The sequence below is a fragment of the Typopeltis vanoorti genome, chromosome 6 (genome assembly GCF_054136105.1).
Source record: "Typopeltis vanoorti isolate ZY-2024b chromosome 6, IOZ_Tvanoo_1.0, whole genome shotgun sequence".
NCBI lineage: Eukaryota > Metazoa > Arthropoda > Arachnida > Uropygi > Thelyphonidae > Typopeltis > Typopeltis vanoorti.
Window position 1 is genome coordinate 124,143,772 of NC_143554.1, and position 18,860 is coordinate 124,162,631.

At 35.9% G+C, this 18,860-nt stretch overlaps 1 protein-coding gene across 3 annotated transcripts in view; it reads right to left on the reverse strand.

Moving 5' to 3' along the window:
• Positions 1-12,952, reverse strand: part of LOC150105897 (acetylcholinesterase-like) — a 34,565-nt gene extending 21,613 nt beyond the window's left edge. The window contains exons 1-4 of one of the 3 annotated variants that reach the window (XM_090393659.1): positions 12,815-12,952; positions 7,312-8,862; positions 6,938-7,109; positions 1,179-1,321 (exon numbers count right to left, since the gene is read on the reverse strand). In XM_090393659.1, the coding sequence (XP_090249785.1) occupies positions 6,938-7,109; positions 7,312-8,792 (1,653 nt within the window). In that variant the 5' untranslated portion in view covers positions 8,793-8,862; positions 12,815-12,952 and the 3' untranslated portion in view covers positions 1,179-1,321. Of the gene's footprint in view, positions 1-1,178; positions 1,322-6,937; positions 7,110-7,311; positions 8,881-12,814 lie in introns of those variants that run through there. The other 2 variants (XM_090393658.1, XM_090393660.1) reach the window with 2 other exon arrangements.
• Positions 12,953-18,860: the final 5,908 nt, after the last annotated feature.

Here is an 18,860-nt window from a genome sequence, read left to right on the forward strand (position 1 = left end):
GATGATGATAATGATGATATATCTCAAACTTAATACGATACGATTTTAATAAGATTATTTTATTTTATAACGGAAATTTTTTAAAAATTAACTTTAAAGTGATTAGGTTTTTTTTTTTTTTGAGAACATATAATAAAAACGATAGAAGAATTTAGTTAAAATATTTAATGAAATATTAAATGCATAATACACTTTTGCAATGTAGCATACAGCTGATAATCCTTTCATTCCAAAATGCATAACTTCACATTTCTCGGCATTGAACTGAAAATCATTCATCTTTGCCGATACTGAGAGTTAATAAAATAGTCCTGCAAGATCTACACATCGACCACATTTACTGTTGCTCTACTTTGTTTGACTTCATCTGCAAATCACTGAATATTTCCTCTCAAATCATTCCTATATTAACTCCCGTATAAATTAAGTATTGTTGATCCCAGTACACACTCCTGTGGCACACCTCTGATCAAACATCTCTTGGATTCTATTCCTTCACGAACTATTATTCTCAGATGTCTACATTATTGTATCTATGTCACCAATTTGATATCCAAATCCACTTGCTCGTTTATAACAATGCGTTTCTAGCGGTACCTTGTGAAAATGCTTTTGTAAAGAATACGAGTATCATTATAGGTATTCGCGAGATCCAATTTATTTGTTATTTTATCATAAAAAGTGAGTAAATTGCCGGTGATGAACTCCCCATCACAAAACCACGCTGCTCCGTACATTACCCTATTACTCTCCACCATTCCTGAATTTTCCCTTTAACTAACTTATCCAATACATTACCTACCATTTTGCCTTAATCTTGGAGCTTCGTTTATGCAATACAAAAAGAAATGCTCTGATACAATCATAGAATCCAGTCTCAGTGACCAATAACTATCCATCACATGTTGCGTTATGTACCTTGACTGCATAAATTCCATTTCCTTCTTCCCGTGTGACGTTTTATACTATTCACGAACCTTCATCGATTTCAAATGAAATGGAAGATTAGCCTTGCTTAACCACATCAACGTCTATGTGGATGAAATACCATTCCCTCTGTGCTTGGGATTCATGATATGTCAATGTGTTATGAATTAAATTGCAATTTTAAAATGCACTTCGCACCCATGGCAACATTAACGTGGATGCACATCAAGGTCGGATGTGTGATCAAAATATTTTATTCAAGAAAATCAATACAATTATTGTTTGTTCAATCCATGGGATTGAAATAATCTCGTAATTTCACTGACAAATCCATCCTTCAGAACATTACGTGTACAAATGTTTTCTTCTTACTTTTTGCAGTTCTCCGAGCGATCTAAAAAGAAACGAAATAAAATAAAGTCCAATGAATATAGGTAATGAGTATAGACACAACGATCACATAGTAGAAGGAAAGAGAGAGAGAGAATCAGAGTCATTTATTTATACATTGTGTGAAGCTTGAGGTAGGGGCAATGATGATAAATCATGGATCGCGGAAAACAGTCGTCAGTGCATAAAATGTAGACAAATGGATCCTGTGTTATTGCAGGAGTAAGTAGTATACTGTGTGTGCTGAAATGAAAGTGGACAAAGCTTAATGGTGTTATTAGCTCATGGAAGATAAGATCGTAATCCTCTTCAAAATTAATTCTATTTCCGATCAGGTCAAAGTTACATGCTGGAGGTATTGGTTTGGAAACTGTTTCAGTACTTCAGATTTTTTGCGTTTTCTTATTTTTTCTCCCCAAATTTGCTTATGTTTTTAATTTTTTTTAATTATTTTGAGTTGTTTGAAAGGTGTAGGAAAGATACTGATTATGAGTGTTAAATCCCTGCATCCACTGGAAATCGTTCCTAATACTGATCATACAACAAAAACTACGTCACTCATAGCAGTTAGGATCATATAATATGTACAGAAATATAAGAATGCAATGTACAGCAATTGTTCATCTTCTTTGTAAATCATTCATAAAATCAGAAACAAACACTTTAGGTGATATCAGTAATGATGTAATAGGAGTGGTGCAGATTTTAAAAATGAGTCGAGAAAAATGTAGCTTAGCAGAAGTGGCGTTTGTACTCCACGACGCTTGATCGCAGGAATGAAGGCTTTGGTTCAAATCTAAGTCGCCGACTAGAGAAACATTTTCTACGGCTTATTTCAACAGGCTCCCGAGTTAGTCAATTTCTGGCACCGGCAAGCGGTTTTTTTTCTCCCGGAAACTGGGATTTTTCGTCTCGTAAACTCAAGAAAATCGGCCGTCGAACCCACACTATTTTCAGACATAAAAAATATGGTAGTAGAATTAGGGACCATGAGATGGCTGAACTTATTAGCTGTCTCGTCACCCCGTGGAGATTAACTTAGTGATAGATTTGGGCTAGCTATCTCTCATTGATTGCCAGTGGAGATTGAACTGCCCACTCAGTCTCCAAAAATTAGATAGGGCTAAAACGGTCTCGTAAAACGCATGCTAATCTCAGTTCTCGCTCTGATGCAAAAGACATTAATATTGAGTTGGTCCACCTTTTGCTGCTATAATGGTCTTCAATCTTCTGAGAAGACTTTCTATTAGATTTTGGTATGTTGCTGTGGTAATTCCCTTCCATTCCTCTGGAATAGCATTAGTGATATAGTTCACCGATGTTGGGCGCTTTGGCCTGGCTCTCAATCGCCATTCTAATTCCGGCAGGTGTTCGATGACGTTGAGAGTAGGTCTCTGTGAAGGTGAATGAACTTATTCAACACCGATTTCTTGAAACCATTCCTGTACAGACCTCGTTTCGTGGACTGGAGTAATGCCGTGTTGATATAGGAAATGGACTTCGAAGAACTGTTGCCATACTGTTGAAAGCACAGAATTGTCTAGAATGTCATTATTGGCAGCAGTGTTAAGATCCCATAAATGGAACTAGGATGTCCCAGTCAGAACAATGAAAACAGTCCCAAGACTATGATGCCTCCTCCACCAAACTTCACAGCTAGCACAACGCATTTTGGGGGGTTGCATTCTCATGTCATCCTCTAGACTCAGAGTACCGTCTGAATGACAGATGGTAAAGCATGATTCATTATCAAAGAACGCTTTTCCACTGCCCCAGACACCAACGGCATGAAGCTGTCACCACTCTGCTCGACGTTTGGGGTTGTCCTTACTGGTGTTAGGTCTTGTGTGTGGCTGCGCAGCCATGAGAAATCCATTTTCTTCAGCTTCAATGAACAGTTGTGGTGCTGGCTTTACTTTAAGGGGGATTTAGGAACTGAGTAGCGCCTTTTCAATCCAGAAAAGGCGATTTATTTCTCCACACGTTTCAGCACTGGATAGCTCCTGTGAGTTCATGTGGCCTAGCTAGTCGCTGTCATGCTGTTGTCGATACGAAGTGTTTCCAATTCACAATGACATCACTTAGAAATGATGGAAAACTGCAGCAGGACAGAAATTTCCCATTTTCTGTCCTGCTGCAGGACAAATTTTCGAAAGTCTTTGAATGGTCCTTACTTTCAGTATACCCTATTTTACTGCTAATTTTTGTCCATGAAGATTGCAAGCCCGTGTGTTTTTCCTTTTATACCTATGCGCTATGATTGTGATGCATATAGTCACCCACAATGTACCTGCAATGCAATGGGTTTTTCTGTCCACTGCAAAAGTTGCTGTTGGCATAATCATGATGTAAGCAAGTGCTTCATAACAGGCATTCGTTCCATTGGTATCTCATAAGGACCATCGTAATTCAACCGTGTATTAATGGATAACATCTGCTTTCCAGCTAAAATACTCGTTTGAATCCCACTATACTATGACTGTTTGTAAAAACCGTTTAGCTGGCAGATAACTTTCATCTCTTGGCATGAGTGGTAGCCATTAACTTTCTAATTAACAGTCAAAAGTATTTTAAAATTTCCATTTTGCATTGTTTAGTATACAGTGAAGAAATTCCATAAGCTCATATGTACGAAATCATATCGAGAATGTAATGAGACTGCAAATCTTCGAACAAGTTTAAATTCAATTTTTTAAAGTGAAATTGCAAAATTTCATAAATTTGGAGAAATTTTTATAAATTTAAATTTAATAAAATTTAATCCCTCTCCCAAAGTTCCTGACTGTCAACGAGATGTTAGGGAAGGCCATGGTGTTGTTTTCAAATACAAATTGCAGAAGAAATATCCCATCCAGAAAATTGAAAATAATACATTTCCCATTTTCTCAGATGTTTTAACATGATGATTCAAGTTCCTCTTGGTGTTAGAGCAACTGAAGCAGATCTCAAAATGGCAGCACTAATATATTAGAGACCTTTTTTTAATGGATCAACGTCAGCACTTTGATCCAGTAAAAACACCCACTTACCCACCCACCCACCCACACAAAACGTTGTAAAGCTATTGTAAATTATGATAGTGGGTAAGCTAAATATTTTAAATATTTGTTTAAGTTAAGGGATATTACATCCCATATGATGTCTATGTAATATCCCTTAACTTAAACAAGTCATATGTCACCGAACTGAAGCCTTTGGCTCTTCATATATCTAATATTTCAAATATATTTTTATTAATTTTTGTAAATTATTTTCACCCCAATTAGGAAAAGTGGGCATATATTATACATAATCCATAAACCCAAATGACTAAGTTCAGTTATAAGGATAATGAATGCTAGTTGAATACCAGCATTTTATTTTTCAAATAAAGTAGATGAGACCATTTTAATCCTATGTAACTTCAAGTGACTGAGGGGAAGTCAAACTCCACCTTTCAGCCAATCAGAGATAACTGTCCCAAAGTCTCAATGCTTAGAAATGGTATCTGCAGAAGAGAACAAAGCACAAGACTCGTGCATCCTAACCACAACGTAATACATTATTGTCTGAAATAGTATACGTTCTACGGTCGATTAAAATCCAGAATTCCCAGTAGACAACCCAACTTATCTTTGCGGAAGACTCTGGAATTGGTCCAGGAAAGGCTTAGCAAAAGAACCTCTAGTCAGCAATCAGAATCAAACTAAGATGGCTCTTTCTTTGGGGATTTCTATGGATGCTAAAGCCATTGTCCCTAATATCAAGTCGCAATTAACAAGAAGATTGACCGCATAAGCCACACAATTTCAGATTATATATTAAGCTATGGTTAAAGTGTCCACGAGAAGGGACAATAGGTGTACGTTAGCTGTATTCTTTACTCTGGATGCCTGTTTTATATGTTGACAGTTGAAGGCAGCTGTGTCTGATTAGCTAAGGTTGGAGATTAATTCTTTATACCTCTCCAAACGTTAGACAGGGCTAAAAGGATATCATCTACTCTCCTTAAGGAATAAAAGGTACTATCAGTTAATTTTCTTAAATATTTGTTTTTTAAATTTCATATGAAATTTTAATTAAATTTGTGCCTTCAGAGGCAAAATTTGTATGGATGAACAAATCCAAATACTCGTACACATCTTTTAAACTCAATTACTTTAGTTAAAGTTCATGAAGTCTAGTGTACCTTATATTAATTATTATAATTATAATTAATTATTATTCTTATTATTATATATTAATTATTATAACTATAGGGTGTCCCAAAATTCATGCAAGATTTAAATTTAGCGCCATTTGTGCGGTAAAGTGTTGCCAACGAGAAAAAAAAGACAGCGTGACAGCTGACAGTTCAGGGTTATTAAAAATGGAGCGCTACACGAAAGAACAACGCATTTTCATTGCTGAGCAATATTTAAAAATAATGAAGGTTTGGCAGCTACAGTTCGCAATTTTCGTACAAAATATGGTCGGAACAGTGATTTAACTTCATCAACTGTGAAAAGATTAATTAAAAAATTCAAGGAAACTGGATCAATTAGTGATCTTATACATTCTGGCCGTCCTTCAACAAGTCGTTCAACAGAAAACATCGAAGCAGTTCATGAGAGTGTTGCTGAGAGTTTGGGAACATAAATTCGGCACCGTGGTCTTGAATTGGGCATTTCGAGAAGCTCTCTACAGCGTATTCTCACGAAAGATTTGCATCTTTATGTTTACAAAGTGCAATTGACTCAAGAACTGAAGCCTACTGACCACACACAGCGAAGAGAGTTCGTTGAAGGGGTTATGGAACAACAACAAGTGGATGCTTATTTTTCGAACAAAATCATCTTCAGCGATGAGGCTCTTTTCATCTTGATGGCTTCGTTTAATCCACAAAATTGTCGCATTTGGGGTTCAGAAAATCCACGAGTGATTATTGAGAAACAAATGCATCCACAACGTGTCACTGTTTGGTGCGGAGTTTGGGCTGGAGGCATCATCGGTCCATTCTTCTTCGAAAATGCGGCTGGTAAGGCAATAACAGTTAATGGTGCTCGCTATCGCGACATGATAATCCAGTTTTTTGTACCTAAATTGCAAGATATGGATGTGGACGACATGTGGTTTTAACAAGACGGTGCCATAACCCATACAGCCTGAGAAACAATTCAATTACTGCATGAGTCATTTCCTCTTCGTGTAATTTCCCGTTTTGGTGATCAGAATTGGCCGCCGATCATGTGACTTAACGCCGTTGGACTTTTTTCTTTGCGGTTTTTTGAAATGTAAGGTTTATGCCAACAAGCCCACGACCACCCACGCCGTGAAGGAGGAAATTGATCGCTGTATCAACGAAATTCAGCCACATTTATGCAAAACGGTCATGGAAAATTTCGACAAAATAATGCGTATGTGCCAGCAAAGCCGTGGAGGCCATTTACCCGATATGCTCTTCCATGCATAACCCTATACTGTATACTTTATGAATCAATAAGTTATTACAATATTTAATTAAAAACCTGTGTTTTCTATTAAAATTACTTCTTGCGTGAATTTTGGGACACCCTGTATTTTGTAATATGCTTTGCTGACTACAAAATGTTTACCATATTATTCTTATCATTATAACAGATTATACTAACGAGATATTTACCTAACAATCCTTTAAATTCGGTATGAGACTGTTCCACAAAACACACCTCCGAACCCTGAGTTTGTCTCCTTCATCATTACGTCCTACGTCAAGCATTAGGTATTTTTGTGTTGATGCAGTACACTGAGGCCAATCGTTAAGGTTCGAACCATCTGGCGAAATATTGGGATTTCTATAGAAGACAGAAAGAGATAATATTAGATACATCTTCGAGGATGAGAAACATAAAGATTGGTTGCTCCACAATCTTTACGTTTCTCATTCACAAATTGAACGTCTGATGGTGGAAAAAATAAAAGATTTCTGAGGAGATTGCAATGAAAGAAAGTAGAAGATTTATATAATTTTATTAGAAAGGAAATAATTATACTGACCCTGTTCTTGCAAAATTAGTCCAATATTTAATTATTCTCTGACTGAGTTCTTTTTCTTCAGGAAGAAATCTAGATTCAGGAATTAAAGGCAATCCAAACACATAAAGTACTTCTTCACCATGAGGAACACCGCACCATTTTGGCCATATAGCTACACTGGAACGATGAGTGAAGAGATATTGGTAAACCGGATTATTGGCTTCTGCGTAGTCAAGTGCTTGAACAATGGAAGGACAATTAAATAGGCTGTCTCCAAGCAGACCGTCGAGGCCGTCAATATTAGCAGTTGAATTATTGATATCTCTCAATGGCGTGTACTCATATAGAACGACGTCTTGAATAACTTCATTATCTGATGGAATTAGTTGACGAGCAACCTGCATGAATTCTTTATGAGAGACTTCAATAGTATCAGTTGAGGGAAAAATATGGGGAAATGCTAAACTTAGAAATGTAGTTCCTTCATTCAAATTGGTTCCAATTAAAATACTAGTATTTTTAAAATTTCCCCTTGATAACGATTGGGCAGGTGTTTCTGTAATCAGTTTGCCATCAAGTACTGGACCGAAATTGAATTGCAAAAACTCTCGAAGAGGTGGTTGCATTTCAGCTATTTGTTTAGCATCTCTTTGACGCAAACATTTCATAACAGCATTTAAGTCTTGGAAGCTGTGAGGACAGTTCAGCAAGTCAGCTAAAGTCAATCCTTGACTTACAGTTTGTTTCTTATCTCTTAAACCCCATGGGGAATTTGCAGAGCCACTCTCAAGGATTGCTCTATTGAAGAGATTCCAGCTTCCTCGTAGCAGAAGATGATAAGATACACTGCCTGCTCCAGCACTCTGCCCAAACAGAGTTATCTTTTCTGGATCACCACCAAAGAACTGAATATTTTCCTTAATCCACTGAAGTGCCAGTTGTTGGTCAAGTAATCCCATGTTCCCTGGAGCATCCGACGTACCAAAATACAAAAAACCTAAGGCACCAACTCTATAGTTTATTTGTACAATTATGATTTCCTCTTCAGATACTAGAATACTTGGATCATACGCAGACATTGCTGAATACCCGACAGTAAAGCCGCCTCCATATATCCAAACCATAACATTTGCCTTTTGCAGTCTGGGACGGGGTATCCAGACATTTAACTGCAAGCAATCTTCGCTTACTGGCGTGGTCAATGGTATGAGAGCGATTCCTTGGAGGTCAACTCTAGGTTGTTCACAGGCATTGGGAAACTCTGTGGCATTAAAAATAATTGTCCAAGGTTCTACGGGTTCTGGTGCACGAAATCGACGTTCTCCAACTGGAGGAATTGCGTAAGGAATACCTAGAAACGCATCCACAGATTTTCCGGTGTAGGTTGGAAATGTTTTACCTCTTATTGGTCCTTTGGTTGTCTGAATGACCATATCATCTGCTTGTGCTGATGACACCAAAATACAAACTAGAAGAGGGATGACTGAATGATAGGACATCATTCTTCGAAGAATCTTTGTTGTTGAAACTGCAATATCGATCCTTGTCTTTGCAATGTATATCTCTGTGTTCCTGACAAGAGTAAGTACACTGAAATTGTATTAAGAAGTTTTAAATTCACACCAAATAATTGCATACACTTTTAATTACTCTCTAAACAAAAATCTTCATAACTAGAAAAAAGTAGGTAGAGATTTTATACTACGAATGTGGGTGTTTTATCTGAGCGATGGCTGATTCTGACTGATGCGATGTACAATCAGATGACTAATCGTCTGAATGAAGCATAACACTAAATTTTTACTTGGAAGAACGCGAAATTCAGCTTTCTTTTTAAAATTCCATCAATCTTCTCTTTATCGTTACCTGTTTTAACTCCTCCCCGTCTGTTCGTATGTGAAAATTATTCCGTGACATTAAATACGCCATTCGCCACCAATTGGTTGAGATGAAAGATGAACAGCTGATAATAGGAAGTGAACAGTGTGCATGAGAATATTTCTAATTGATATGTTTACTTAATATTTAAAATTTTAAGGTGTATTTGGTCGTTAAGTATAATCACTTGATTATAAGAGATTAATATTTCAGTAACGTTAACTTTTTTCACATTAGCAGAAGTGGTAAAAGTTTTCGGTTCCCCAAAATAAATGTTGCAACCACATGTAACCCATTGGGATTAAAAAAAAACCACATAAATCGATTGGTTTTTTATTTTGAAGGAAAGTATCTCGGGTATCTTTGCAATTCTGTTACATAGAGTTACCCCCTCTACACAGCGATTTTAGCAGCCGACTAACGGAACTTTTTTTTTTTAGATTTCTTCGTCCGATTCCCCGTTAGTCAATCATTTCACATAGGCAGTTAGTTTTTTTTCATGTAGTAAACTCGGGTTTTAAATTCCATAGAACTCACACCGTGCAGACAATAATACTGTATATTGTCTCGACGGTCTGATAATAATTGGGTGAGGGATTAGATCCACAAAATGGCGGCAGTTGTCTGTTGCACTGTTCCGAAATGCCTTAGTCTATTAATGGCTTGAGATCATTATCAGTGAAGGCAGAAAGATAGAGATGGGAAGCTCATAAAGGATCTCTGATTACTCCCTCTGAGAATAAAAAGGATTAAGGGCTTATTTCTTGTTATTTTATTTTTATAAGGCATTCGACAGAATTGTGTATTATGGTGTTGACTTGTACATATGAACAAAATGAGAACACCTTGCAGCGTTTTTTATTTGATCTACAACGGTGACATGATCATTATAAATGTTACAAATGAGAAGAGAATATTGACTTTTTTTAAAATTTTTTGGGCAGATAATGGCACTGCATTGTCGAATATATGTATCGGCATAAAATGAATCCTTTTTATGAATTTCCTGACTTAGTTGAGTGTCCAATCATGTTGTGACCATTCAAGTGGCTTAGTGCATGAGATGGCTTAGATGTAACAAAACAGAATTTCTCGCTTCATTGTGATAATTCTCCCCATTCATATATTGCCATTTTTCACAAAAGAAAATAAATCAATGTTAGAAATGTTACATTTAATTATTTTTTTTTTTTTTAATTTGAATATCCAAATTCTAAAACGAATCTAAGACTCGAATGTAACATTAGAATATTAGAAAAAGATTTTAAAAAAAGGTTCGTGTATTAACATTAATGTGTGAGTTATTCACTGAGCTCCGACATCCCTTCTGAAATAATGAATGAGGATTGCACGTTTTCTTTAAAGTGTAAGACTACAACAATATCATATTATATAACTTGGAAATGTTTTAGAAGTATGATATTTTGCGATTTCCAAATAAACTAAATAAGAGTTTTTTGTGGAATTTGCTAAAAATAAACTAAAAATCATCTATCCTATTGAACCGTCTCCATCTGGATGATTCAGTCCTACTCGTACCACTACTTAAAGAGAGAGAGAGAGAGAGAGAGAGAGAGAGAGAGCTATATATTGAAAAACAAAGTAATAGCTAAAGTACCACCACCTAAAGTACTGCCGGAAAAATTAAAAATAAATTGAGGGTTTATTCTTCACTTCTGCTATATATTTAAAATGTTCATAACAGATCAAAATACTGAAGAAAGTACTAGTAATAAATTTTCATAAAAAATTGCCTGTGTAGCTCAGTGGAAGTGTTTGCACTCCTCAGTGCTAAACAGGCCAAGGATAGACTTCGAGTGCAAATCTAGTCGCCAACCAGAGGAACTTTTACTAAGCCTTTTTTCGACCAGTTACCGAGTTAGTCGATCTCTGGCACGGGCAAGCGAGATTTTTCTCCCGGAAACTCGGGTTTTTTCGTACCATAAACTCAAGAAAATCTACCGTAGAACTCACACTATTTCAGACATTAAAAATATTGTTTTAGGGTAAGGGATCACTAGATGGCGGCACTTGTTGAGCCGTATCTTCACTGCGACTGCTTAATTAGTGATAGCCTTGGGCCAGCGATCTCTGATTGGCTACTAGTAGAGATGGAACTGCCTACTCAGTCTCCAAAATACGTTAGAGTGGGCTAAAATGACCTTCACTACTCCCTATACGGGAATAAGAAGGAGTTAACTGATTTTTTCTTTTTCTTTCTTCTTTTTTTTGTTGAAAAAATTGCTTTCTGGTTCTGTAGCGAATACAGTTTGAAAATTCTGCAAGTAACTGATGGAAATTTGGATTAATGACAGGACTCGACAAAAATAAAAAAAACACTTTGAAAATGTGGTTATAATTCATGGAGATTGCAATGAAGTAGGGCAAAGTTGGGTGTGGTGGTGGTGTATAGAAATATAACAATGAAACGAGGATACAACAACAGACATTACACAGGAGTATATAAGAATTTCCTCCAATCACATTACAGGAGTCGACTCAATATTCTGCAAAATATGATTATATAACTCCTGTACGGCATATGATTCCCTTTAAACAGCCGGATAGCATGCTCGATATAAGGGTATCTATAATAAGGCTTGGCAGTTGAAGGTAAGCAGAATGTGCACCATCCTTTTCGAAGCAGAATTGTCTATATAGTCGTTCGTCGTCTTCCGGTAGCATCCTCTAGCAAGAGGGTTGCAGCAGATGAGCAGCTCTTCTCCATTTATCTAGGTCTGTCGCCTCCGTCATTCTTAAACCAGTCAATTCTACGATGTCATTGAACCACTCTCTAGTTGGTCTTCCATGTCTTCTCTTCCTCTCAACTTTCCCTTGTAATATAGTTCTTGTCAGATGTCCCGAAGAACCTCTCAGAAGATGTCCTGGAAATCTGGTCTTTCTTTCCATAATATTCTTGAGCAGTGTCCTTTCCATCCCAATCCTTCTTAAAATTTCTTGATTTGATATTCTCTCTGTATAGCTAATCTTTTCCATCTTTCTATAACACCACATTTCCAATTCATTAATTCTTTCTATTTCTCTCTTTCTGAGTGTCCATGACACACTTCCATAACTTGCAATACTCCAAACTGTTGCTTTAACTATTCCAATTCTAACACCTATTTTACTGTTCTTGTTTATTAAAATTCTCTTCATTTACATAAATGCCGATTTAGCTTTTCCTATTCTATTTCTAATGTCCAACTCTGAAGTTCCTTTCTCTGAGATCCAGCTACCTAAATATTAAAATCTTTCCACTTCTTATATATATATATATATATATATATATATATATAGTCGTTAGGGTGGCTACAATTAGATTCAGATGAAATGAGTTAGGCTCAATTTAAATCATAGTACAGAAGGATCATTTATAAGAGTTCTTCAACTAGAAGTGAATCAGATGGCCACCTACGTAGGTCCAATGGTGTTTCCTCTCAAAATTTATATATATATTTATATATAAATTTATTTATATATATATATATATATATATATATATATATATATATATATATATATATATATATATATATATATATATATATATATATATATATATATATATATATATATATAATATAATCTTATATATATATATATATATATATATATAATATAAATTCAATAGAAATAAACTCACCTATCCTGTTTACGCGTCAGACTTTACCTTGACTTTATATCGCATGGGCGTTATTTATAATGTTATGAGCCAAGTTTATAATCATGAATGCGATTTCAGTTCAACTTTGAGACTTTAACAAACGATTAAGTTTCATGCATTGTCCTTTGCTTGTCTAAATACAATTGAGTTTATTTCTCTTAAATACAATACAAGTAATCTTATTGATAAAGAGGATTTAGATATCGTCAACTTGGATGCTTTTTATTAGCACCTTAATCATATTACACAATCGTATGATTGTGATTAAATTTTCTAAGCGTTAACGGTTATATGTCAAATCCTGGTTATGTTACTTTAAAACATATTTCCTTGACCTTGCTAAAAATATTCAGAGAAGAGTTGCTTAAATTTAATTTGCAATACAATGAAACTGAAATTCGACAAGTAAATTTGCTATAGAACTTACTTCCATTTAAGATATCTTTAAATTTGAATTCAGTTGGATATTCACTGAAAGGATACTCACCTCTTTGTACCGTTCAGGCGTCAAAATTTATCTGACCTTTATTTCGCTTGCCCGTTAACTGCTTATATTTGTAAGCCAAGTTTGTTATGATTAATGATTCTGTTCAACTTTGAGACTATGGCAAACGGTTAGACTTAATGCATTGTCCGCTGCTTGTCTCGAATATTGATTCATTATTTCGGTTAAATACAATGGATTTAATCTTATTGATAAAGCGGGATTAGACACCATCAACTTGGATTAAATAGGGAATCTAATCAAAATTACATCACCGTGTGATTTTGATTAGATTTTGTAAGCGACAACAGTTATATGTCAAAATTTACTACAAAAAAAAAAAAAAATCCCTGAAATGGCTACACAAAATATAATTGACAATGCATATTCAAAAATATGTACATAGTAATATAAAAAATACACTCAATGCTGTAGTTGATTATTTGTTTTACAAACGTCATTACAAATATGTATAAACAGTACTTTGTGAGAAATTGACTAATTATAACTTTCTCATTCAACCTGCCCGATGATGCCACTTGGCGCGTTTGAAGTCTGAAAATTTAAAAAAAAATTACCTTTAATTACGTAATCGTGTCAGTAATCATATATGAACGTAATTCAATGTGCGCACGCGCATAGACTCACGTCTATAGTATGTCTTCCTATCCTACTTGATAAGTTGTAGTCAGCATTTTTAATTTAAAATGTATATAATATAATTTAATTTATATAATTAAAAAAAATTATATTTTTTTAAATTATTTTGATTTATTTTTTTTTTTACTTTATTAAAATACTTTTATTTTTATATTAGTTAATATATGAGCACCTGTGTAGCTTAATGGAAGTGGTGTTTACACTCCTTGACTACAGGCACTTTTTCTAAGGATTTTTTCGACGGTTCCCGAATTAGTCGATCTCTGACAAGGACAAATTTTTTTCTTCTGGAAACTCGGGTTTTTCGTCCCGTAAAACTCAAGAAAATCGACCTTTATTTTCACACATTAAAAATATTGTGTTAGGGTCAGATACCACGAGATGGCGGCACTCGTTAGCTGCCTGTTGACCGAGTGATGTTTGCTTTGTGATAGCCTTGTGCCAGCTATTTCTGATTGGCTATCAGTGGATATTAAACTGAGTTTCCAAAAGTTAGGGCTAAAATGGTCTCGCCTACTTCCTACGGTAAGAAAAAAGGGCGTTGGTTGATTTTTTTTAATATAATTAATATATAAGATATTTATGTATTTTAATAATCTAAAAATTATACACTATCGTTGATAAATGTAATAATTTTAATCTTATCATGTAATGGAATAATAAGTTTACACATTTTCTTTTCGCTAGAGCAACAGCACCCTTATTTTGAATTTTATCTACCATTATTAACAACAATAAAATAATAGCTATAAGTAGTTTTGTAATTCATAGTGAAACACCAAAACACAGATAGACAGATGCAGCGAGCAATAAAGTTTACGAAAACTGCCCATTAGTTGATTCACAGACAACAAGTATGAGGGAATGCTATGTCGTATAAATGGACAACATAATTGAAAAGCGTCGTAATCGCCCTAAAGCGAAACATCGTAAAGCTGGATATGACCATACTTATTTTAGTCAGAAGCTGTTCTCAGTTACAACCCTCTGTGGTAACATTCTGTGTGACTCTACATTTTGGAATAAGCAAAATTCGTAACATTTTAAGTTTTTCTTGGTGTGTTGGTGTTGCCATAGTAAGAGATGTGTTGATTTCAGTGTTATGTTCAGCCTAATGAAGTCTAGTGACATAAGTATTATTATGAGAATCTACACGTTTACAGCTTATTCAATTTCTCACACTGTTCAGTCTGACAAATTTATTTATTTCTCGACTGCGCCAGTCAAACTGAACAATAGAGAGTGAGGAATCGAAAAATGGATTAAAGGCAACATCTAGTCTAATTTCTCTTATCCTTACAACAGATCGTGGCAATATCTAATTAACACACGGGCTAGTATTTTTTTAAACATAGTGCATTGGCAATGATCAGAACAGAATGTTGTTCATCAAAACATTTAGTTTAACTAGAAAGTCGTAATTACACACTAGACAAGTAATGGAGAATAGCTGTTTCTCCCAGCTTAACTAACTTCAGAAAAATACATTGCACAATAAAGCATATATATATATATATATATATATATATATATATATATATATATATACATCTGCCTAGACGCATCTCTACACTACTCAGCATTTTACAGAATTAGGACACACTCTTGGTTACTCACAGTTTTTCCTTTGTGAACAGTTCCTTTACTATGAACAAAGTTTCCATTGGAACATCTCGTGTCTTTTCCTTGATATTGGACGTTTCAGTACACTATATACCGTCGCAGTTGTCCTGGCCCGAGCAGCAAACGATATTCTTTCTCCTTCCTCGGTTGGCGACTGCCTGTTCTTTACAGTAGTAGGTAGTTGAGATACTATGATTTCGCCTTCGACGTATGCCCATTGGATCCTGATTTGTTGCGCTTCAGATCGCCGGGAGCGCGGCCTTCTATACTGAAGGACACATCGGTGGACGTGCCCTTGGGAGCTGTCCAGAGAACTTCAGAAAAAAGAACCATCGATGAAACTGCAATGATAAAGCATGAGTGTACTCTCAAGGTCACGACGTCCGAGCTACAGAACTTTCAGCCAAGAACTTGCAGTCATCTCGGCCTTCCTTCCTCTTCTCTTCCCCCCCCCCTTTTTTTTTCTCTTGCTCGTCAGCCCCTTAAAAATCCTCCTCGTTCTTTGTTTCGAATTCCCTAAGTGTCCGCGATCACCCTCTGGCATGACGACGTCACTCGTTCTCCTCTTTTGCCGAAAGTCTTTGTTTTTATTATTATTATATGACGCCTCCAGGGAGTCCAAAGACTCATTGAGGGAGGGCACCTCCTCTACAACTCTGTTTACTCGACAGTTCATTCTAACCGCACCAACGCCATCTACCGCCCAGCACCACGACTAGTAACAAACATCCATGCCCACAGCGTGATTTGAACCCGCAGACTTTTGAATAGAGAGCGGATACGCTAACCACTCTGCCAACCAAGCTGGCAGGTACCTTGATATCCTTTTTTTTTTTCTTTTGCTGACTCACTATAGTAATAAGGCATAATCCCTTTCCGCCGTTTTTAAACTATACTATAGTTACATAGGTAACATCGAATACATTACACAAAGTAGTTAATTCATTTTTTTAAAACTAAACAATACATCGAATTTTCTTTAATATTTTGATTTGACACCCTTGTAAAACCGAGCTCAATAATTTAACTAAATGAAGTTATCGTGTGAGATTTTACAGCGTCGCCTTATAGCCATGAGTAAATAGATAATATTTAGGATTCCCCTTTGATACCCTTTCATTTGGAAAGAAATAATCATTGGCACGTCTTATAAAGAAAAAAGAAAAAGAAATTTAATGGTCGTGTTTTTTTATAACCATCTTTTACGATGCAGGAAGTGCTTAAAGAGGGCTTTGAATTTAAAAATATTTTAATGATTTGTTTTGAATTTTATAAAGCATATATATTTTAAAAATTATATAAATACATCACGTGACCAATTTGTTAAGTAAACTCCAGCGATCTACGAAATCTATCACCAGAGAGAGAGAGCGAGAGAAGGCCTAGTGTTACGTATCCTGTTCTGAATGCAATATATCAGCAACCAACTTCAGCGAGTTCCATTTCTCCCACTTATAAACGCAGTGGTTGCAAGAATACCGATACTGGATTCCTGAGGAATGGAGAAAAGTTTCATGGGTTCTAGGATGAAGAATAAGATCTTCCCTTTCTCTTTTTTTTTTTCTTGGATAAAATATAAAATATTTTTGTTTTTAATATCAATTTATTCACGAGTTTATTTACATTGCCATGTTCTAATTGTGACTTTATAACTCCAAATTTAAACGATAGCGAAAACTGTCTTTCTTCCATCAGAAATATGTTAGAAAAAAGAATAATTAACGGAAGTTTCCAAACCAATCACAAAGCCTACTTTATGGGAATTTTTTTCTTCCAGACACTTAACAAACCTACTTGATTATAATTTTGCTTTTGCTTAATATCAGACCTGTTCGCCTTGGGCCACTAGTGCTGATGCTGCTGTTGATCACAAAGTAATTTTTTATCCAATTGAGAAAATTGAGAAAGTAACTACGACCACCTTAGCGTTTTTAGGACAGCTTGTCAGCGTGTCAACTTCTGCGTGACAACCATCTCAAGCAGAATGTGAAAGAAACAACTAAAGGACAAAGTGTTAGAAGTGAACAGTGTCAGAAGATGTCTCAGTTAAGGGTGTGATTATTTTTCACTCAGTTGGACAGTGATCATGACGTATTGACGTGGGAAGTGATCAACTATATGGATGTTTCAATCTGGACAGGATATATGCTGAACTACAAATCTTGAATTATGACAAACTCAGCAAAATACTATATTGGGGTTTACGGTATCAGTTGCTGAAGAAAAATGTCAGCAATGCATGGAAATCTTTGAAAAGATGTTTAAATCATGAGGTTTCTGAACGTGTCCCTAAAGTTTAGAAATCGATGTGTAATCTCATTAAAGGAAAGATTCATAACAAAATGATGTGGATAGAATATCGCGAGAATCAGATTGAGAGGAACTATGAAGTATACAAGGAGAAGGGGGTGACGAAAAGTTCTGATGAACACCTCACGAAGACACAGAGGTGCGGCCCGTCATCGAGTTTTTCGTGCTGCAAGAAAAGTCTGCAACTGAGATTCACCATTCAGATGGCCAGTTGCCTCTCAAAGTATTCTACTATCTGCTGTTGTGTACCGAAGAGATAGTTGCAGACCAAATGTTTTTGTTTTTTTTTTGACTGTGAATGTATATAAGATTAAGATATTTCTCTTCTGAATGAAGGTCATTGCAGATTAAAGCTGCCATTTCCCCAGGCGAATGGATTATTTTGCTATCTATTAGGAATTCCAAGCAGACATGCCGGACTGTTCCCTGTTCGGGAGCAGAAGACACATTTATCCAAAAAATTCGGGTTGAATTTGTATAATAGCAGGAGTGGGAATAGCGATCCGGCATTCAGTGGAAAATGCGGAACATTTTCCACTGAATGCCAGAGTCGGGTTTAGTGGCTCTAGTGGCAGGTGTCGTCGTATTGGTGTTTGCTGGGATGATAGGGGATTATCCAATGAAGTTCTTTGTTTGGACTGTTGCATTAAGGTACTGTAGATTAGATTTCCATTGGAGAGTGTAAGACTCTCTCATGCATTGCTGGTTTTTTCATCAAAAAGATAAGCATCGTGTCTTCTGTCTAGGGAGGCCTCAGACCCCTCATCTGTTATACTATCAGCCATAGATGCTTGAAAAGCAGATTACACAATGTGTATCTGCTCGGCCTGATTCCCGTATTCAAAGTTTGCGAGTGATTTTGGAAAATACCAAGTGAGGCTCGGAGGAAGAATGTCACCAAAGACCCTCATGTTTCGCCAGCTCTACGGAGGAAAGAAAAAAAGAAAA